Source organism: Maylandia zebra, linkage group LG22, assembly GCF_041146795.1.
Source record: "Maylandia zebra isolate NMK-2024a linkage group LG22, Mzebra_GT3a, whole genome shotgun sequence".
Taxonomy (NCBI): domain Eukaryota; kingdom Metazoa; phylum Chordata; class Actinopteri; order Cichliformes; family Cichlidae; genus Maylandia; species Maylandia zebra.
In genome coordinates this window covers 3,891,418-3,915,116 of record NC_135187.1, presented here as the reverse complement: position 1 = coordinate 3,915,116, position 23,699 = coordinate 3,891,418, and the positions used below count along the sequence as shown (strand labels likewise).

General features: G+C 39.2%; 1 protein-coding gene across 4 annotated transcripts; it reads right to left on the bottom strand.

Moving 5' to 3' along the window:
* Window positions 1-30: 30 nt before the first annotated feature.
* Window positions 31-19,337, bottom strand: LOC101465436 (cell division control protein 42 homolog). Of its 4 annotated transcripts, none has more exons than XM_004569720.4 (6): window positions 19,231-19,337; window positions 13,770-13,874; window positions 5,112-5,184; window positions 4,393-4,502; window positions 3,916-4,113; window positions 31-3,132 (listed from the first exon to the last, which is right to left on the bottom strand). In XM_004569720.4, the coding sequence occupies exons 2-6, from the start codon at window positions 13,872-13,874 to the stop codon at window positions 3,043-3,045; spliced, it is 576 nt and encodes a 191-aa protein (XP_004569777.1). In that variant the 5' UTR covers window positions 19,231-19,337; the 3' UTR covers window positions 31-3,042. The 4 variants fall into 4 exon arrangements, with proteins under 4 accessions (XP_004569777.1, XP_004569779.1, XP_004569778.1 ...); XM_004569722.4 differs by having other exon boundaries at window positions 19,222-19,282; XM_004569721.6 differs by having other exon boundaries at window positions 19,093-19,232.
* Window positions 19,338-23,699: the final 4,362 nt, after the last annotated feature.

Sequence of the window (23,699 nt, the reverse complement as noted above, 5' to 3'; positions counted from 1 at the left end):
AACAAATAAAGTCCCAGTGAAAAAAAAACATTCAAGTACTGGTTTTATTATTTCCAAACACCCACCACTTCCAACATTCATCTTTTAAAACATCTTTAATTCTTGCTTCGGCTCTCATGTTTCTCTCCTGCCATTAGAAGCTTGTTATCACTTAGTTTCAACCCGGCCAGCAATACTCGAACCAGCTGTTGGCACTCAACCATCAAGTGTCAGAAAAAACGTCTAAAGAGAAAAGGAATTAAAATTCCAGAAACACCAAGTTAAAAAAAATCACCAGGAAACAATAAAGAAAAAAAATCTATATAATACTTATAATCATCCATACATAATCAGAATAAACCATCATCAACCATAGAAAAGAAACAGGAGGGAAAGTGGAATTTCAGTTCATTTGAATGGGAAATGATTTCAGTTTAAAGGTTTCAAATGTGTTACTGACTCCTGATCAGTGTCAGAGAACTTTAACATCTCACCAGTCATACCGCCTTAAACCATCCTCAGATCAGAGGTTTGTTGATTGTAGCTTTAACTAACTTTATGAAAGATGAATAAAAACAAGCAGCACCGACTCTTTCAGTCCAAGTTTGCTGTCAGAGCAGCAGGTTTCAATAAATGACTGGGAAAATTCAGTCACTGAGGAGGGTTTTTTCTAAAGGTCAGCGCAGCACTTCCTTATTTAAAGGTAGTAAAATGAAATATAAAAACTGTGAAGCCGCTAGAAGATGAATGAAGGTAGAACTGATGTCTTTAAAAGACTCAACTTTAACTTCTCAAACACTGATCAGTCTGATTTTAGCCAATGAAATGACACACAGAATCCTTTAAACCAGCCTAATCCCCTTTAAGGCCTCCAGGAGGAGCCAACGAGTCACCAGAGAACCACCTCGGGTTCTAGCCTGGAGCAGCGAAGCAGGAGTGAACAAAACAAGAGGAGGTCACACGTGGGCCGTTTGTCTGTGTCGACTTTAACAGTTTAATAAGGTGGAAAACATTTAAGAAACTTAAAAAAGGCGCGTCTCACAGTTTTCACACAGTGACTCGTTCTAAAGGAACATTTCGCCCAATCTTTTTCAATATCTCTACTAATGTTTACAGTTAAAAGTTATTGTTAGGAGTTATATAATGTTGTGTGCAGTTGCATGCAAATTCTTGCAAAACATTCCCGTTTCTGTGGTCAGGTGAAAACTGCATGACTTCAGATTTCCTGAATATCCCACATTTGTCCTGTTACCAGGTGGAACTTGAGAAATCTCAGACAATTCAAGACTTAAAGAGTCTGAATATTATTTTTGTTACTTTGGAAAGCAATGCATCCACATGAGAACATCGAGTTTCTAACTTCTCTCAGCTACAGATTGAGGCACTGTTAGCTACTGTGCACACCAATGCATGCGTTGTCCTGTAACGTGCAGCTTCTGCCCAGTTAGTAAATGTTTAGTCTCAGTTATTCTTTTTGACACGGATGAAGTCAAGTTACAGAACTCGCACCTACAGCACGCAGAGGCGTTATAAGGAGGAGACACGGCTCTCAAACAATCCTAAACTGAAGGCTACTGGAGCTGCAGCGGTTAGCAGCGTTGCCTCACAGCAGGAAGGTTCCTTGTTTGAATCCCCTGGTCGGTTTGCAGGCGTGAGTTCACTCCAGCATGTTGGGTTAAACGCTCATTCTTTCAGTGTTTGGAGGAAACAGCTAGGAGGTTTTTTTTACTGCCCAAAGGTGTCGGCTAGATGTTTGTTGATGCTCTTTTTGTTGCTTTTTTGAAACCAGTGACCGAATAAAACAGCACTAATGTTGACTTTCTTATGATCAACACTTTTGATTACATTTAAATCTACAGTTTAAGCAGAGGTGGATGGGTTTATCTACTTTAGGATTTATCTGACCTTGTGTTGGGATCAAACTACAGCTGCTTGGAAAGATGTCCTGCTTTCTTCAAAAGGACTTGCTTGAATTGTATTGTGGATACATTAAGAGCAAACTAGCTCCTTTACCTCAAGTTTCACAGGATTTTTCGCCACAGGATGAGAATGTCAACAAAGGCTTTCTAGAAGCAAACACAGCCACTCAGCAGCTACGCTGAAACACCTCTGGACAATTATTTTAAAGCACTACCTTAAATACTTTTAACTTCACCGCTGACCAGGACATCAAAACTGCACTTACAGAAGCAACAGTCAAATCTAATCAAAGCAGCTCTACAGGTTTGACTTGAAATAGGCTTTTTTCTCCTGTAGGTTATTATTTTTTGTATTTAGAGAGTCCTCAGCTGAAAATCTACGAGTGCCACGTGTCTCTCTTATGTCTTACACAAATCCACAAAGCCTGCACAACTGCATATGATTTTTTGGTTTAAAGGTTAAAAATAAAAATTCAAAATCTGTAAACAGAGTTAATCTTTATGTTAACAAAAGAAAAGGGAAAAATACTGCTCAAAGTTTTTTTGTTTTAACGTGGAAAAGTTAACAAATTAAAAAAAGCTATTGTTGAGATCAACAGTGTAGCGCCCGTCACTGCTACTGTACACCACAGCCGTTCAAACTCTGATTACCAAATTATTTCAAGGCTATGAAATCAACAGCAGATCAATCACTAACACAAGTGTCACAAATATAAAGCAGCAGTTTACTGACCCAACACATTGTTCCCAACATTTATTTCAGATATTTTATACAGTTCCTTGTAGATTTTTTTAATGATTTTAAAAGTTTTTGTTAAGTTTCAGCTGCTAACGTGACTCCATCCATTGTTTGTATCTTCAAGGCATCTGAGGTTTAAACTACTATTGCTCAATCTGCTTCCTGCGATTATTAAAACCCTGTTTCCAGGTTAGCGAAGAGTGTTGCTCAAACATGTTAGTCATGTTACGGTGATGAAAACAAAGCGCCTATCCGTTCTAACACCACACCCACGTTAAGTCACTATGGCTGAAGGCACTGTTTAAATGCGTCTACCCTCCCCCCCTCAGTTCCCATCTGGGTTAATAATCTCCTCCTGGTCCACCTCCACCTTCTCCTATCCTCTTCTTCTTCTTGTCGTGGCGTCTACAACAGAACGCAGCGCTTTTTGGGTTTGGTGTCCGGAGGCTCCAGAGCTGCCAGGATGGCCTCGTCAAACACGTTCTTCAGTCCCCTCTAAATAAACAAAAACAACCCATTACTAAATAAATAAATAATAATTAATTAAAAAAAAAACTGAATTCAAATTTAAATTTCAAAATTCAAAAATTCAATTCACATTTAAAAAGAAAGAAAATTCTACAAAGGAAACTAGAAATGAAAATAGACGACGTCGCCATCCTTTTAGACCGAGGTGGAGTTCTGCCACAGATCTCTGCATGCCTCAAATTTACTTGCAATAAAACAAAGTAAAATAACAAATACTTTTTTCTAATGACCGGAGCTCCTGTCCTCTCGCTGAATGTGCTAGGGGAGGCGGTTTCTGTCTAGCTCTACCAAAAAATACATAAAAATAAATAAAAGAATTTGACTAAATAACATGACCGTATGTAGAATAAGTAGATTAACATGTAGGAGGAAAGTCTTCTGTTTTTAACTAATCAATTACATTTAAGAAGACTTTTTAAAGCAGGTAAACACTTGTTCAAATACTAGTTTCAGTTCCTATTTAATACTCACAGGTAATTGTCTGATGATGATTTATTTTTAAAAGTGCTTTTTAAAAGCTGATTAGCAGTTGTAACCAGAATCATGCCTAGTACACGGAGCCACGTGGAAATGAGCCGTTTACAGTTTCACATCTGGACACAGACAGTTCTGTAGCTACACGTCGCCACGCTTATTAGACTTAACTGTGAAACTTCCTTTGACCTCATCAGTTTATCTTTTCAGACCTGAGCTCACATGGATACTAAAGGCCTGTTTCTCCCACTCAGACGACTACTTCTTTCTCCGTACCTGCGTCAGAGCCGAACACTCCACGTATTTGACGGCCTTCAGCTCACGAGCCAGTTTTTCTCCGCTCTCACAGCTCAGGGCTCGCTGTTTGTTCTTGGCCAACTTCTCCAGGGTGTTGCTGTCGTCTCTGAGATCCACCTGAGTCCCCACCAGCAGGAAGGGCGTCCGTGGGCAGTGGTGTGAAATCTCTGGCACCCACTGTGAAAAGACAAGGTCAAGGTCAGGCTTGATGGACTTTAAATGCAACTCCAACTGACCTGAACCCTCCTCTGTGTCCTTAAAGTTACACTGTGAACAAATTTAGATCTAAAAACAAGCTGATGGTGTTCTCAATTAATTTTTACTGAGAAGACAATAACTTGTCATAGTAAATAATTTGGTTTACAGATTATTCTGACAGCCCTTGTTTAAAAAGGTAAAATGTACTTGTGTCAATCTTAATCTAGAAACAAAAAACACAGAGAGAGCTAAACAAACCTTCTCTCTGACGTTCTCGAAAGATGAAGGTGATACAACAGAGAAACAAACGAGGAAGACGTCAGTCTGAGGGTAGCTGAGGGGTCGCAGTCTGTCGTAATCCTCCTGACCTGCAGGGGGAGGCACGAGATGACAAAATTAAGCTAATAGAGATAAAAAAACAAAACAAAGCTTCAGGTCCAGTTGAGGTGGGCTCCAGAACTGAGTCAATGCCCATATTAAAGTGTCCAACTTTGGACCACACATGAACATGCGCAGCGTGCTACAAAACAAAAACCTTCCACCCTCTTCACCATAACGACGCAGCGGGTATTTTCATTTAAACATATGGATACTGTAAAGGTTTAATCTTAGGAGTGTGGCTTGTTTATTTGACAGGTAAATGTGGAGCAGATTGCAGTCCACTCGGTCTCACCTCCACCAGCTAACATCTCACACTACCAAAAACTCTCACTCTCTGACTTCCTGTTTTACCAAAAGTGGTGGTGAGATGTAGCCAAAAATTAAGATTTCATGATGCATTTTTTTCCCCCAGGAAGTTTTCATCATCTTTTTGACAGAAGAGGGTTAGCACATTGACTTAGTTTTATTTTTAGGTTTTGTAGTGCTTTTAACTCCACTAAAAAAGCCTTTCTGTAAATATTAGGCAGTCACTGCTCGTGGGAGTGTGTTCGGTGTTCCTACAGTGAATTAACTGAAATGGTTTTAGATTTTTTTACCTGCAGTGTCAAACAGTCCCAGAGTGTACGGCTCTCCACCGATCATCACCGTCACGGCATAGTTGTCGAACACCTGGGGGACAAAGAGGGGAAAAGGTGAGAAAACAGAAGCCGGATGATATGACAGAGAGAGCAGAAAACAAAAAAAGGAAGTAAAGTGTAGACTGGAAGAAGACTTCTTGAGTTGTTAAATCGTTGAAAAAGGAAGTGCTTTCCTAGTGATTATGTTTGACAGACGTTCAGCACCGCTGTCATACAAATCAGACAACTCCAGTGTTGAATGTGCAAAGTTAAAAAGGCTAAAATATGAGCACATGATGCTCCATTAAGCAAATCTTTAAGTCATTAAACAGTGGATGAGCGCACCCATCAGCGGTTTCACACCTACAGTTTATTTCCTCCGGTCAGAATCAGTTCAGTTTCTAAACGTGTCAACTGAAAAAGAACAATTTATGTTGGGCGGCTAGTTGCTAGCCTGTGCACATCTATAGTACCTCATGCTTCACAGAATACAAAGAAATAACCGCACGTGACTACGGGAAGTTGTTTTTTTTTAGCTCAAACTTTCAACATCTACATGGTAATTGGGCCTGACTGAGCTCGTATCCTGTTCACACCACAAACGAACTGCTGAGTTCATTTGGAACCGCACAGAGACGTCCTCCAAAGGGTCTCGGTGCGGTTGTTTTGGTCCGCACTCGAGTGCGATTATATTTACATCTGCACAAACGAACTGCAGCAAGAGGGAAAATGAGAAAGTGATTTAAACTGACTAAACACCGCAGGCGTTCACCTCCATGAAACCGATCATTTCCAGTGTTAAGAACGTGTGAAGTGGATTTCTTAACATTGTGTGCTGTATCTAAGACCACTGTCTGGATCTGTATGATGTGATTCAGAGCTGTTATTCTCAAAATTGCCATCTTGGCCAGAGAAATCCAACCTACGTGCTGTTCAACCCTTCTTTTTGAGAGGTGCAGCTACTCGGCCTGGTGTAAAAGAAATCAGGATTATTGTGAACTGTGAATCATGCAAAGCTACTGCAGTAGGGTCCAATGATAAAGATATGGAACTGGAAATGGGTAAAACAGCTGCCCTTTAAATAGTTTATTGCATACATGATCTTTACCAAATTACATGAAATGATGGAAACTGAATATTGTTTTGTTGTTGTTCAGGTAAACAGACCTGCTGCGTCTTGGTTCAGTCCTTCCTTTTATTTAATCACAGCCATACCTTCAGGCTGCTGCTGTGTACAATAAAACAGTCCAGTCCCAACACGCCTGCTAACCTTGGCTCGGCGGACGTGCGCTAAAGCAGGGAGTGTTCACGGTGATGACCTCATGCAGTATAAAACAAGGTACGGTCACAGTAGCTGACTGGAAATGCTTGTTGCACGACGATCTTCATAGAGACATGTTTCATCAGCGAGTTTCAAGCTGCTCGACTGTTTCACAAAACAATCAGCATCATTTTGAACTATAACTGTAATGTTATTTAACACAATTATTCATTAACTTAAAAATACAGGCTCAGCTTTTAGTCTCGTCTTGGACTGAAAACCGTTTCGGTCACTTAAAGCAACGAGTCTTCACAAGGAGTTTACTTTAAATACTATTCAGATTGGAAACACTGCAAATGAAATGATTAAACAGGCAGAGCTGATTGACCTGCAGACCGTTGGGTGCACACCAGTGGGTGTTTGTGCTCGTGAAGCCCATCTTATTTGGGAGCTGCTGGTCACTGCTGGCCCACAGCCTCCATTGTGTCTGTTTGTGCAGACGGCTGTGAAGCGAGACCCTCGTGACAGCAGACTTGGAGGCATCAGAACAATTGGATGGTAGCCACAGGTCGAGGGAGAAACAGCTAAAGCAGACAGCCAAAAAACACTTTGGTCGCACGCCACCAAAAGTGAATCAGGCGAGATGAGTCAGCAGACGACAGCTTTTCTGGCACGCAAAACATTTTGGGACCCACCAGAGGTTCTGGTCTTCCATCAAAGTAAAATGTTTTTGTTTAATTGCTGAAACTTAACAGAAAGTTCAGTCAAATGACCGAGGATAGCAGGAAAACGCACTGACGTCTGGAAAAGTCACAGACTTTTCGCCTTAGTTATATGCAGACAAATCATGATTATGTGTAATCACGCTCAAAGATCCTGAGCCAGTAAGAAATCCCAGTTAACTGTTAACTGGTTTTACAGGATTTGGCATTAACACGACGGTTTACCATCTTTTTTTAACCCAATGCTAACCTAATGTCCAGAGAAGCTGCTGCTACAACTGTTCAAAATTTCTTCTACTTGTCTGTTTGTTGGTTGTTTATTTTTCTTCCGAGCACAGAGAGGCAGAATTGACCCGACGTTTGATAGACTGATGAAACAGTTCAGAGTGTGCGACACACACGCAGAGAAATGGACAAACAGAGACAGAAGTGCCCTTCAGGTCAAGTTTGGACAGAAACACTGAGTAACTGGCCCCTCCTCTCAAACATCCACCACACAGACAGAAGAAGAGACACAGGTTTGATGGTAAGAGCTTTGGATGGAGCTCAGACTACAGAAGCTGCTGGAAACAGATCACAGCAGACACAGTGGGGAAAGAAAGCGCTGTGCCGAACGGTGTCCCGACTGTGCTGTTACGATAACTGTATTTATATGCCGTTTCAGTTTCATACAGAGCCAAACAACAGCCTGAAATTAAACAATAAACACACTCCTTGTAAAATGTGACAGGTTTGACATCAGATTCCTGTAAGGTGACTTGTTGGTGAGGAATTACTTCCTGGAGAAGACTTACTCTCTCCTAATTTCTTACTGTGTGGCTTGTTTGTCAGCAGATTGACAGGAAACGATGCAGACACATAATACAGCACTGATGTATAGTTGCTCAACACACACACACACACACACACACACACACACACACACACACACACACACACACACACACACACACACACACACAGAGCAAACATGAAACAGAAAGCGTACAGGAGAATAAAGTGTTTTGTCTAAAACAAGACATTGCTCAACTTAATGCTGCATGATGACTAGCCTCAAAGATTAGGGTTCATTAAGTACGTTGGTGACATTAAGTAATAAGGCGGTGATTAACAACAGGAGAATGCAGGTAGGAACAGGATGTTGCACAGGAATAACAACAATGTGACAGTAAGCAATAAAAACAAAATAACACAGCTTTTGCTGAATCATGTTGGAGGTGTATAAAATCGTATTACTATTCACGGATGATAAAAAATAATAAGCATAAAAAGTTGCATTTATGAGGAAAGAAAGTAAAATTTTACAATAAAACTTTGTTCTTGATATCCCTTTTTTACATTTATATGAAAGTATTTCCACTTCTGTCTTGAAAAGCACCTTTATTCTGAAAATATCACAGTAATTATAATCAGCATTTTGATAATAAAGTTAAGTCTTTAGTACTTATATAAAGGTTTTCCTACATGTAGCGCTAATAAGGAAAAAAAGAGCTCTATGCTAACAGCAAAGAGCTACTATGCTAATGTTTTCATTAGTAGGAAGCCACAGACGAGCTGAAAACTACATACAGCTAATACGTTAAGATATGTTTTTACATTATTTTTTTCAGTGGGTAATAATAATAATAATAATAATAATAATAATAATAATGGATTGCATATATATAGCGATTTTCAAGGCACCCAAAGCGCTTTACAATGCCACTATTCATTCACACACTGGTGGAGGCAGCTACAGGTGTAGCCACAGCTGCCCTGGGGCAGACTGACAGAAGCGAGGCTGCCATATCGCGCCATCGGCCCCTCTGGCCAACACCAGTAGGCGGTAGGGTAAAGTGCCTTGCCCAAGGACACAACGACCAGGACAGAGAGCCCGGGGATCGAACTGGCGACCTTCCGGTTACAGATGCGCTTCCCAAACCCCTGTGGTGACCGTGTCCTGTTTGAGCCTAAAAGTGCTCAAACAGGACTGAGAAAACTAAGAAGAGCAGACAGAAAGCAAACAGTCCAGTCTCGGCAAACAGAGGTGGTCACGTGATGCCCTCACTTCTACTCTTGTTGACTGAGTTTAAGAAGAAGCAGAGCGCATTTTTAAATATGAAAGGGAAAGCTCATAACAACAATGTGGCATTTAAACAATGCATTTGAAATAAAGTAGTTGTACATAAACAAATAATAGATAGATACTGACATGACCATTCCTGCATATACGAGGTACGCCAAACATACAGCCCGGGGAAGAACGAGCCTATTAAAGCAGCGGTCCCCAACCCGTGAGCCACGGACCGGTAAGGGTCTGTGAGACGTTTGGTACCGGGCCGCGAGAGTTGAGGCTCGGGGTGAAATTTATGGTTTTCAGGGTTTTTATCATTAACTCTCTTTCCCTAGGTATTTTCCCATTAAACTTTAATGCATTTAAAAGACCAAAGTACTTTCTGATCTTGATAAGGTTTTAGAATCATAAAGAGGTAAAATGGCAAATACTACTGTTGTTTAAGCTGCAAAACAGTCTAGATGTGAAGGTTGTGCTTTTATACGACAACAATAATCAGTAACAGCCGTATTAATACTGGAAAAAAAAGTGCATTTTTTAACATTAAAAAAAAAAAAGAAGATCTTGTTTTAGTAATTGGTGGCCGTCAAAAATCGTAATAAAAATTCAAACAGAATTGGTTGAACGACATTTGTACTGAAGAGTTAAAAATAGTGGAGTGGAAGCGAGGTGAGTGAGATGGACAGTCTGACAGGAAGAGAAAGATAAAAGTTGAGTCAGCACTGTTGCTTCCGCAATTCTCAAACAGTGCTGACTGCTGACAGATCAAGCAATGGCACCAACAGAAAACAGAAGACAATTACTCATTAGTTTGCAGTCCCTACTCACAGACCCTACCCATCATCAATTAGGAGGCATTTCAGATATTTCTAGCAGGGCTGCAGAGCCTGTCAACGCTCAGCAAGCCGTTTTCTGATGGCAACAAACCACAGAGTCAGAGAATGCCGGATCAGCTGAGCTGAGGCGCACATGGACCACATTTGTGTCACGCTGCAGAGCTTGCGAAGCTTCTTCCTCATCGTGCTGCTGCAGCGTGACGCAACACTTTTGAATAGTCACGAATCAAACAGGATGTCAGGAGACAAGCACACATTTCTAATCCTGCAGGTACAGACATGAAACCACCGACTGCACGCACCAAAAACGACACAAACGTGTACAAGAATCAGAACAAACAGCGAGCGCTAGAAAGTTTACAACTTCAGGAAATGATGTGCAAAAACTCTTGAAGGTGTGAAAAAGAACTTTTTACCAAAATATCATCCAGGTTCATGCTTGAGTGCAAAAGGGTGCTGCTACCAAGATACAATTCACTGTAACAAATTAAAAGAGGACAGCTTAATGAATGCAGTAGGAGCTTGGACCCAGTAGCAGGGTTTATAAGTCATCATTTAACAAGCGTATTGTAAAAACTTTTAAGCCCTTCATTTTTATATGCAACATTTAACTTGTAGCATTTTCTGTGTGTGAACTGTCACAACCTCTCTCTGCCTAATGGAGAAGCTGTAGCTCAGGAGGTTAGGAGCGGTTCATCTGTAATCGCAAAGTTCGATCTGCAATGCGTTCATTGCAGTAGCAGTGTGTGTGTGTGGTGGATAGAAAGCACTAAAGTATAAACAATAAGTGTTTGTATTAAAGGGCCATGTTGTATAAACAGAGCTGAAAAGCACTACATAAGAACCAGTCCACTTACCATTTATCAAGATGTCAGCTTAAATCTAAGGTGGAGCTTAATCAATATTTGGCTCTGTTGGCTCAGCAGTATGAGAAACAGACCTCGAAGTGTAACGTAGTGTCTCCTTTTCTAACATTTCTTACTCTCTATCAAGAACATTTAGTTTTTTTTTCACCGTGTTTTTATAGGTATAAAGAAAAGTCCAGCTTGATCATGTGTCAACCTTGAAAACTGTAACATCAGCACAAATTTAATTTAGGAACCATTTTTCAATAAAGATTAGAGGAAAGTGGGTCAACCAAGTTATTCCATGTAAAAATGTTTGATGACCATTACTGGTTTAAATCTATATTGAGAAAAATATTCCATGAAAGACAACTGACCTTATATCGCCTTTGGGCTTTTGGAGCCTTGACCTGACTTTTAAAAAAATAATTGAAAAAAAAAAAAAAAAAAAAAAAAGCAAAAAAAAAAAAAGCACTGTGCTGCTGAAAAATAGATATTTGCAAAATTCTGCCTAAATATGTATTTTACCTGGTTAATGTGTGTGTGTGTGTGTGTTGGGGGGGGGGGGGTCTGCAGCACCACTGCAAGGGAGGCGGACGCACCTGAGCGGCACCCGCAATCACGCCTCGCCGCCTTAACGTCTGTGCCATCTATGCTGTTGTGTTATTGTTGGTGTGTGTCGGGCTGTGAGCTGAAACACTACAGCCGGCTGTGTGCGTACAGCAACCGTGTGTGAAAAGTGGTCAATAAAGAGATGTTGAAAAGCGTGTTCATGCAAACATCGTCGGTCTGCCGTGACATGTTTACAACGGGACTTCTGCTCCTGAACTTTTGCGCACAGCGTCTGCAAATCAGGGCTGTATGAAGTCACTTTCATCTTTATGCAGGACTGTAAGCTGTCGTCTGTGGGGCGTGAGCGGTGTTTGTTTTTAACATAGTTCACGGTGGAGCTGCTGACATAATGTGGATCCGAAGATCCATAATTGGCCTGCCTGGGGTTGAAAGTCTCGATAAATCCATGGCGTTTCGGTGGGTACACCGGCTTCTGTGAGTGTGACGCTTATTTTGAGCGATGAAAAAATAATAAAATATAATTTTATTTTTATATTTCAATATCACAATAATCTTCCAATTTAGAACTACAAGTTAAAAAAAGAACTAACATAAATAAAATACACTTCAGCAAAATACTTTAATTTATTTTCCCAAACCACGCGGAGCCGCACTAGAAGGACTAAAGAGCCGACCAATTGTTTAAGATATTTGAGAAAAATATATGTGATGTAATTTCAAGGTGCTGCTGACTGAAACAGTTATAATAACACTAGAAATGTTATTAGAAAACACTGGATTTATCTGGAGACCAAACATCACGTCTCATACAAACTTTGCCTACTATAAATGAACACAGTGAGACCAAATGCAAAAGGGAGGTTTGTTTCAGTTTGAGTGTCTGAAAAGGTGTGTTTTATTGTTCCTTGAATCCACCTCACCTCTGCTTGAATGGCACGTGCATAGTTGATGCACATATAATAACTGAGGGCAAAGCTTGTGTGAGCACAGAAAATTTAAGGGGACATGGATGTGTGCACATGTTCATCATTGGATGAAGAAATTTACAGCACTCAGTCTTAAGTTGTCCTTACCAGACTGGTACAGGTAAGTATGATTGGTCTAGGTAAACTAAAGGGGACGGGTCTTTAACTTATCTGATGAAATTTCACATATTTTTGTATCAATTATGACCATTTGTTGACCAAACTTTAGTCGTAGCGTTCCACATGGTTCTGTGCTAGGACCAATATTTTTCTCATTATACATGTTTTCTATGTCACAGAAACACTGCACATATTTTGATTTATTTGGCAATGATACACAATTAGATCAGGAAACACATAAATTAGTAAACTACAGGCTTGTCTCAAACAATTCAATTCCTGGATGACCTGTAATTTTCTACTTCTACATTCAGACATATTTACACATAGAAAGCTTTGAAATGACTACTGAAGTCTGTTGATTTTATATTAAAAAAAAAGACACATATTTATATGTGCTTCACATCAAGAAAGTTTCACATCACTAATTTGCCAATGCACTTCTTCTACAACTTCTCAACCACTACATGATGTTTTGCTGTGGAACACTCCTAACAGACCTAGAGAAGTGAGAGTTACTGCTGCAGCACGTTTCATTTTGAATTTATCTGCACAAAATATTTGAAATGTTACAGTTACAAGCAAGCCGTTTGCTTATATATCGTTTTACACAGCATAATGAAAATAAAGGATGAACAAACAGCCTGACTACAATGACTTGATTCAAACTTGTTATTGATCAAAGTAAAGTTCATCCTGTTTTTTTATTAAAATGATACACTTGTACCGCAGTACATGCAATACGTTTATGTACATATAAATGAAATGTAATCTTTGAAGGTGATGTGTGTTAACGCATTTTTAATAGAACTGATTGAAGCCCATCAAAAGCCATTAAAAAAATATTTCAGTACAAAATATAAGAGTCATAAACGACCCAACTTGGTACTTTCAGTTCTTAAAAGACTCCAGAGTTTTATTACAGTGTACTACTACCAAGTTTTGGTACCCATTCCCATCTTTTAAAAATAAAAGTGAAGCTGAAATATGAGTGACACTCTCTCACTGAACTGGAAAGGTATGTGCATGCTGTAAATACAGTGGCGTCGATACTGACGATACTTTTTTCAGAAACCTGTTTATGTAACCTACGTACAGCATTTACCCATCTATCAGTATCACTCCACAGGAAAGACCTGCACACTGGGTGTTACAAGGAATAAAGTGGCCCGTGCTGCTGCTGTGCGTCAGCTCTCTGTCATTTCAAGTATTATTACTTTGGGGAAGTGAAAAAGTTACTCGTGTTATTTGAGACTACTCACCGTAGGAACGTATTCAGAGGGAAACTTGTTTGTCGTGTATGAGATGAGCAGGCATGTCTTTCCCACTGCACCGTCACCCACCACCACACACTTTATAGTTTGCATCTGAGGAGGAGAAAAGTAGAAAACCTTCTTATTAAAACAAACACAATCTCCATCTGTGTGTTTGTTTCTTTATCCCTGAACTGATCCTAAAACCACAAGGAGCTAGCTACCAAACCTGGCACACAGGTACACCTTAGATCCCTGAGGTGTTCCTATGTATGTCATATATTTAAACGTCATCATGTTGCCTAGTAACCACCTACCAATGGGCTGATATGGCTCATTTATCGCATTTTTGCACCTTACAGAACCTTATAAAAATCACCATATCATTTTTATTTCACACAAAATTTTATTTTTATCCACAAAATTGAACTGTGCACCGATATAATGCACCTACAACACCTTATGAAAACACCTTCTTGTTTTAATTTCATGATTAAAAACACCACATTTAAATCCACAAAAGTTAGCATAGTAGCATAGTGAGCATATGCTGGTTAAGAAAAAAGGACATATCAGTAACTAAGTGTACAACAGATGTGAGACAGGGAAGTGGGGTCTCTGGAAGACTGCTGGAATGACAAAATAAGCCCCTGACAGACCTTAATCAGGTGTTTGTCCATAATGAAAGTAATTAGATATGTTATACATAATGGAAATCACCTGATGAGTGTTGCCTTTAAGACAAAAGCAACTTTTTGAGACAATCTGTACCAAGTCTAAAAGGATCTATGAGAATAATCTAAGGTTTAATCTACTTGAATCACTGAGAATGAAAGTATTAATAGGCTGTAGTTGTACTTCAGTCATTATCAAACTGAGCATCCGGTGCAACTGCTACATTTCAGGGGCTTTCCATAAGCGAGGTGATGCCCTGCTCTTGATTCTGCACCTCCCACCAATGCTTCATGTGCAGAAGGGTAACCATGGCAACATAACTGTATACAAACAAGCCTTGACAATATGAGACAAAAGATTTCAGTCATTACAGTCGATGCTTACGACACAATTTCCAGTTACTTTTAATTAAGTTTTAGTGCAAGCAGACACAGCTGCTCTGTAACAGGTTGATTTTATACAGAAGCAAATAAATGTGAGAAAACGACTTCTCCAACCACCCTCTTAATCAAATGATTTTTATCTACATGTAATTTCCACACAACTTTAGTATATCAAATGAAGTCATGTATAAATTTTAGCTTCATACTGTGAGTGTTTTCCAAGTTGCAGGCCCTCAAAGTAGACAACGGGCTATATTTTGTGTCGTTTCATCTGTATTATTTTTTCACCTTATCTTCAGGGCTAAAAAACACATTTAGGTGTTGTTAAAAACATCACTCAAATCAATCAAGTGTCCAAATCTCATGCCAAAATTTTGTTTGAGAATTGTTTTTCAACTTTGAGCACCAGTTTATAGGGATATATCACCAGCAAAATCTCACACAGTAATGCCAGTAGGCATTGTTACACTGGCTCTTTGGTCTGTTTTCTTATAACTCCCCTGGACAAAACCTACATGCATTTCTGGACAGCTTTAAGGGTCATATTAACATGCAAGATTTTCTATGTAGTTATGTTTTGATACTATGCTCAACTTGCCACTGTGTTGTGTCAAGTAAGAGGGCGAAGCATTAACTAATTTACTATGTATAGATGCTTATGGGTGATCAAAATGTAGATTAAATTACTTTTCCAAACACCTGCTCAGTTGCAGGTTTAAGAATTATTAAATGGTTTTTATGCCCTTTTTTCTCTGCCTGTTTGCATCAGGTGATATGAAAATGCAGAGTCAGTATGAGACTGGCTGATGGAAACACTGCCTGGTCTGTGGCGCGATGTTTACTACACAATGACTAGAGAACCTGTGACCTCTCTGATGCCGAGCAGCTCTCATACCCACTCTGCGGCTTCATTAAGAAGGACAATGGTTAGAGGGCTATGGCCTGCCACTTCATCACTGGCTCTTTGTTTGGGTAAATTTGCAGTGCCAGAATTCAGCTGAACTCTGATGAGTCAGAAACAAGGTGGCCAGTCATTTGCAGGCATGAAGACACCAGTTATGTCTGCAGAATTCATTTGTCAGCAAAACATAGTTTTGGGAAATTAGCGCTAGCTGAGTCTTTTCAATGCCCCTTTCTGCCCCAGTTGCATCCAGATAATTTTCATTACAGGGCTCATTTCTAAAACCCTAAGCATTTTAGCTTAGGGGTGGGCTGTAGCTCAGGCGGTAGAGCAGGTCATCTACTGATCAGAAGATTGGTGGTTTGATTACTGGCTTCCCCCTAGTCTACATGCCAAATATCCTTGGGCAAGATACTAACCGACGCATCCATTGGAGTGTGAATGTGCATGAATCTTAGATAGGCACTAACAGCTTAGAAAAGGTGCTTGTGTGAATTGGTGTGACTGGCCGAATGAATTTGTTGTAGAAAGCTCTTTGAGTGCTCAGATAGAGTAGAAAAGCGCTATATAAGAACGAGTCCATTTACCATTTAGCAGAGTTCAGTTGGACTACAAAGACCAGTGAAAGATAATGTACAATTAATATTTAGTATTCTATATATGTTGAAGGACATTCTCAAATCGTCTAAATACTAAACTACTTTGGATGTCAGTTTGCCTTAAGATGCAACTACTGCTACAACTTTCAATAGCTCAGTTTTCTTGGTTGCCCGTATTGATGTCCTTATTCAAGACTAGCGAAATACTTATTGTTGAAATATGTTAGTTTAAAAGACTTGCTGTTAGACTGAACTGCTGTATTCTTGTCAGTTTACTTTGCTTTTATGGGAAAACAGAAAATATGTTTTTATAGAAAAATAACATTTTTTATGTCTGAAGAAAACTTCAATTACACTTGAGGCCAACTCCAAAAATTAGCCAAATTCATTAGCTAACATCTTGTCAATCATAAGTCATTTGCCAATAACTGCAGTTTAACACTTAGATCCACCCATCACCTGTAATGCAGTGTTTCAACACACCAAGATGGTAAACGCAAGCTTGGGACGGGACTTTTACTAGAGTAGGATGTCACGACAGCTATGTCTTTTATCTATCTGTACTGTAATAATGGTTGTGGCTGGCCGACACATTTCTACTACTGTTTGTGAGTAAAAATATTTTGTTTTCATACTATTTGGTATTTGAATAATATCAACATTAGCAATACATCAGAAATAAAGCAATGGACTTGTGTTAAATATTTTGGGATATTTAAAATTTTTACCCCTGATTTATCACAAAGGTTCTGGATGGCGCTCATTTGTAGTGAGTGTAGCCCATCAACCTGCTGTTTACTACAGCTTTTAAAATGCCGGCTGTAAAGCGTCCACATCTATTTACTCAGGAGGAGGTTGTAAAGCTTTGTGAAAGTAGTCCGATATGAGTCGATGAGTCAGTGAATCTCACTTCTGACCAATGACAGCTATACTGAGGTGAGATTAACCTTTCTGCCGGTAAGCACTCCTGCGTTTGCCAGTGTTACCTGGTATTACTGAAAGCTTCTTTGAAATGGATCAGTTGTCAGACTCTAACACTAAGCAAATAGCCTCTCATACCATTTAAGAACATAATCAAGTTGTTTATCAGAGGAAAAGTGTTATTTATACACACTCAAGCCATTAGCTGACATAATATTAGCCTATATCCGGTAGTTGTTATAGGCGGCTCATTGTCAGCTGCCCAGAGATGGGACAGTTGGATGTGTGATCTGCTGACATGAATCATATAAATATGCCTGTCGACATACACATTCCTATGCTAGAGCCCTGACTTGAGTCCAGGAGATCAGGCTTTAGGTGAAGAGGATGAGATGGAGATAAGAGAGGAGAGAGCGTTAGTGGAGGGTGTAGAAGAAGGAGGAGAGGATGAGAAATGTATCATAATTGACACTTCACAGTAGTACTCAGGAATCTGGAACGTGCTAATAGAAATACAGTGGGATACAGAGAGTTATACATCTATTATATAATTTGGCACTCCCCCACTTAAAGTCACTTCTGACTCTAAAAATTAAATTACATTAAAAATAACAGCAGGAGCCAAAACAGCAACTTTGTGGCTTTAAAAATCTAAGCAGAATGCAAAATTAATGATGCTGGTTGCATCTGTCTTTTCTATACGGTCTATGGAAACAACAGACAGACAACAGCACCTGACATTGATAAATTTTATCATTTGTTCAGATAATTAGTCAATGCATCCCATAACAATACTAACAACTGGAGTTCACCAACTCAAATGAACGTGAGCAAGAATAAACCATGTAGATAATGGTTTATTTATGCTAAAAAACAAGATACTAGTATAGCTTTATATCCTACATATCTTTCCATCCCGTTGCCTCACCCGGCTGCAGCAGATGCAGAGTTTTTTCCTTCCCTATGTGGCCAAAGGGTTGCTCATAGGGGGTCATCTGATTGTTGGGATTTTCTCTGTATTCTCTGTATTATTGTAGGAGCTTTACCTTACAATATAAAGCGCCTTGAGGCAACTGTGTGATTTAATGCTATATAAAAAAAATTTGAACCTAATCGAATCGCCTTTAAAAGCTAAAATATCCAAAAATTTTAAAATGGTAACTTCAAGGAAAGCATAGTGTTTATAAGTTTTATATAAGACACTTTCAACTTTCGTTGTCAAATTTAAGATAGATTTTGTATGAGGTACTACCAACAGCAGTTTAGTAACACCGACTCGTCAAATAGAAAAGTCAACAGAACCCTGAGCAAACACCGACAACTTCAACTTATTTATGGCAACTTTTTCAGCTGTAAATGGTTAAAAATCCATTCAAGTGTTGCTGCTTTTCACTCACTTCCGCATGTGAAGCTGTCCACTTACTTACAGTAAGATTTTAATCGCAGGCCTGCTACTTGTACAGTAACTGAGTACAGATTTCTTTATGTTTTAACGCCTAACGTCGCTACCTGCTGACAGTTTTTCACGGAAATAATCTGCTAAAAGTTTATCATTAAAAGTTTTACTTCTTCGAAGCTCGCTAAATGAGGCTAAGCTAACCTAAAGTTACATCCGCCCAGACCCCCACCCACAGCAAAATAACCTGCTTAAAAGTATTTTAACATAAAGATAATGACAAAAACAATCTTAAAAGACGCGTGTGTAAACTTTATAAATAAGAGGGTTAAACGTTGTAGTTTACCTCCCAAAAATATAAAAACAAAAAAACAACGTACCGGTAACTTTGGGCAGAGATTTAACAGCGAAGCTAGCTTAAAGTTAGCTCAAGGAAATCATTTGTTTTGACAACTACCGTATAGGAGAGTGAGCTGTCAGCTCACTAACAGCCAGTTTTAACTCCGGAAAGATGAGCCCAACACCTCCCGGTGATTTTTGTGGATATTTCAGTATTTACCACCGATAAATCGTTAACGTCACTTACAGCGCCTACCTTTTCAAGCCACAGCCGCTGGACTTGCTATAATGCGGTGCTACGTTCAGGTGCTTCCTGTAAACTACCCCTCCTCACCCGAGGCGGAAGGCGGAACTATGACCCATGTTATATTCAAGTTCCTCTGTTTTTATTACTCTTCATGTATAAAAGCGTTTGTTAATTCTAACTCGCTTTAATTTAGTTAACATCACAAAAATATATAAATTAAAAGTTATGGTACATGAGTTTTTATTCATTATTTATTTAGTTTTTATTTCCGGTTTTAATTTTAAAAAAATCAAGCTTTGTGTGGAAGGTATGTGAGAATTTTTATGGCTTAAAAATTACCACGTTCCTGTACTTAAACCAATCACTGTAAAATACAATCTTTATTAATCTTTCAGTCTTTCTTTTATTAGTCTTTTATTCTGTAATTGATTTAAAACAACACGGCCACAGGTAATAGGTAATGTATTTATTATTTTAAAAAAAAATCTTATTAAAATAACACTGTATTACATTATAGTTACATTACAGTGCAGGTGTAATGTAAATTCTTGTGCAATCACAAAAAACAGGCAGGCACTCAAAGGTCTGCTCGTTATGAAATTTACATCACTGAGAAATTTTGCATCTGTAAGAAATGCAAATTTTATATTTTTTAATTTTATATTTTTCTCAGAAAAATAGAAAAATTTGCTTAACATGATCAAACACCCAGTCAGGCCTTCACCTGTCCAAGCCTATGAGGGCATCATGCTCACCACATTGGTGGCTTTGCGCAGTGACATCGTCACAGCTTGGAAACATTTATACTCCCAGTGAGAGCATGAGTAGGAGTAAAGATTTTTAAAGTTTCATCATTTCAAACTGTTGCAACATCTCTTTCATTAACATTGCAGTAAATGCCAACACGATCATAAACTTGTGTCTTTAATTTGGCTGTGGCAACAGGGGCACTTGCTAAAATGGTAGGAAACCTGGGAGGTCAGCATGGCCAAAACAGTGCAGCTAGTGCCTGCGGATGTGACGTCACTTTGTCTTTGTCGTCACTTTGTCTCCCTGCAACAACCAGGTGTAAATAGGTTCTTATATTCACCACCTGAGCTAGAGCACAAGCTTATTTCTAATCCTCTGCTCAGTTTTCAATTTTCAGAGCTTATATTCTACGGTCTTTAAACATTTTCTTTCTTCGAGATTTGTGGTTAAATTATGTCTCTTCTTTCTGTTATTATTCATTGTGTTTTTTGTCACTGATTTTTTAAAATACATGTGTCTAAAATAGAAAGTAAAACAGTTTTATCGTGATCAAACAAAACCAGGACAACAGAGAAGTGGTTTCACCCATTTTTGGTTGAGAAGAAAATGATTTAAAAGATAATCTAAAACAGTCCCTGGATGCACAATCAGAGGTCATCTTAGCATTAAAAGGTACAACATAGAGCCACATAATCGAATTTAAAACTGATATTTTAGGTTAACAGTAGAGATTCGCATTAATAACCTGGCTCCAGTTCAATAAAATGTAAAAACCACACATAGACTGACAGATTTTCCTCAGTGATCACCAGAGGGAGATAAAGTACACACTGAGGATACTTTTGTTTTTCTTTTTAGGGTCACTGCAATGCTCATTTTCAAGGGCCATTTTACACGTTTTAACACAACCAGAGAGCGTCCTGGTGTTCTCTGCTACTTCAGAAATCTCCATGGATTCATACACTCCACACTTGCTGACATTTCCATTTGAGCAACGAAAAAATTAGGAAAAGATTTCAAATTCAAGGCACCTTTAAAATGAGCAATTCAGCCTGTAACGTGCTACATTTTTTGTATCTGTTTAACAAAACATGTTAAATTTCATTGTATATGATTAGTATTAGCCACTGAATGCGCGCCCTGCTTGTTTAATCTATAGACAGCATGGATGTAACACTGTGAAATCGCTCATCGGTTAATGAAATCCTGTTTTGGAGTCTCATGCTGATAGTTTTTGCCTTCGTTATCTTTGCTAACAACTATACTTTATTTACAAAACAAAACTCCCTGATATAATATTTTATTCAATATGACCTGAAATGAGTGGCTAAGGCAGAAAATGATTATTTACTGCAGTAATAGAGCGAAGAGTCCAAACTTTTTTCCAATAGTCTTCTGTGCAAACAGATTTCTTTTTGCAACTAGAGGTGTTGCCCCCTGCTGGTCATTAAAAATGCCTTTAAAAAAGTTTAAAATAGATTTTAAACATTTATATGATACATTTTAAGTCATCCAAGAAATAACTAAGTATATTATAGTATACTATACAAGTTCTTACACCAATCCAATCTAATTTGTTTCCCTTGACCGCAGTGGAAAACAGCGTGAGGTCAGGGAAGAGCTGTTCTGCTGTGTCGAAATGATCAGACTCTGGTCGATAATGAGTTAGGAATTGGATGTGGACAGTTCATAAGCTTGTAAAAATAGCCATGTAGATGAGTATGAGTGAATATGCAAGCTGGTCCTCTGTATTATGTCTTTAATAAGGATAAATCTGTTTGTTTGGTTGGCCTGGTCAGCACTGATGTGCTGGAGGTGAAGGGAGACCTCGCCGAGGGAAAGGCTTGTCAACCTTCAGCGATAATGCAGCAGAAAATGAGATAATTACAATGCGAGGTGCTCCTCTATTACTCCGTCCCTCTGGATGGCCTCGCTGTTTTGCTCACTTCACAAGCATTTCATTGCTTTTTTATCTCATCAGTGCTTTTTGGGGAAAAAAATCCTCTTTGTTGCTCCCTCATCTTTTTTTCTCATCTGCCCCCATTTATTTCTCTCTCTCTCTCCTTCTGTATATATGTTTCTCTTAGTCGCTCACCCATAGCTAACCACAGGGATTGATGCCAATGACGATGTGCCGCTTGTCTCCCAAAGATAATCCCATTAAACTCAGGAATTTAATTATAGATTATCTCACACTCTCGCACACACACAGAAGCGCACCCAGAGACGTTCGCACAGGTGGATGTATGCACCTGCCCGATAATACTCTTGCATGCAGGCAAAGACACACCATAATAGACAACCGTGACACACACTGAGCACACACTGGCTTCACCCTTTTGCCCTATCAATGTGTATCAGTGTCACTCTCAGCATTAGCAGCGTCACCGGTCTGTTTTTAGAGCAGCAAGGACACAGCTCAACACGATTCTGCACAGAACAAAGGAAGAACAATGAAGTTATGGTGAGCTCTGTCCAGAACGCAGTCACAGTTCCTGTAAACTCATCAGTTTAGAAGCATTTTCAGGACATGACGGTGGATTTGCGCCGCAGGCCAGAATTTGATTTGGTGAAAGTAAAATTTTATTGGTGAAAGATCACTGGAGTCTTTGGTTACACCACCATAACTTAACCAAGTTACAAACAAATCGGGAAATATCACACAACACCAGTGAAGATATAGAGATACAAGTTTTAGTTAAATCATGAGTACAAGTTAATATGGAAAGCACCTTCGCTGTGTGGTAAAAAGTGGATAAATTAGCGTGTACGTGCATTAAAGGGACAAAACTAAAAATCAAAACAGAAGAAACAAAGCTGGTTAGTTTCTCAAGAGCATTTCTTTCATCTCTCATTCTGTAAAGAGTAAACATGCTTTTAGCCTTCTGCCCTACACATGGATATCTACTAAAGAAAAACATCTGCTGGGTAAAAATGAATAGGATGCACAAAATATGAAATCCAGGCAATTCATTTTCTTTTTTACAGACTCCCAAACAATCAGTAAATTAGCTGCTGGAACTGACAGCCCTCATTATAAACAGCTTCAATTTAAGGCTCGGGGTTTTATTCAAGCACTGAATCATCATAAATTTAGGTTATATATGCTTAAATGCAGATTTTTGGTAATTACGCTCTGAAAACTTTACATTTTCACCACCAGAGGGCAGCATTTTGTCAGTCGGTATGTTGCTACTGTTCTTTAATTTCTTTAATTTCTTTTTTAGTCCTTCCTCATGTCCCCACAAGGATTTTCCCGTTTTCAGGCAAACATTGTAACTAACAGTTGATGTGTTTAATGACCCACCTGGTTAAACAGGTTAAATCAGTATCACAGGAAAGTACAGCACGGCCATAGTTCAACTTCACTTGATATCTTTTTAGTGCAACACACAATTTTTGCTTGTTATGTCATATTTATCTCCCTACAACATGAGCATTACACACACTGAGCATCATGTCGTGTGAGTATAGTGGAGAAGGCTCAATTATGTAACCATATATACATCAGCTGAACCCCACTGCAGCACCAGAGAGAGGCAGGGAGACACGCAGCGCGAGAACCGGTCCTGCCTTCATCTATTTTTACCTCCTCTGTCAGGCAAAGAGCCTCTGCACCCCATCATCATCCCTCCGTCCATCTCCTCCTTTTTAATTAACCCTCCTCTTCCTCTCCCCATCTCCCTTCTGAATCATCTCCCTCCCCTCCTCCCTCTGACACACACTCG

Coding starts and splice junctions, on each gene's coding strand:
- LOC101465436 (XM_004569720.4), bottom strand. CDS start 13,874: ATGCAAACTATAAAGTGTGTGGTGGTGGGTGACGGTGCAGTGGGAAAG. Junction 5,185..13,769: donor CCTCTGAATACGTTCCTACG/GTGAGTAGTCTC, acceptor TTTGTCCCCCAG/GTGTTCGACAACTATGCCGT. Junction 4,114..4,392: donor TCGAGAACGTCAGAGAGAAG/GTTTGTTTAGCT, acceptor GTCTTTTCACAG/TGGGTGCCAGAGATTTCACA.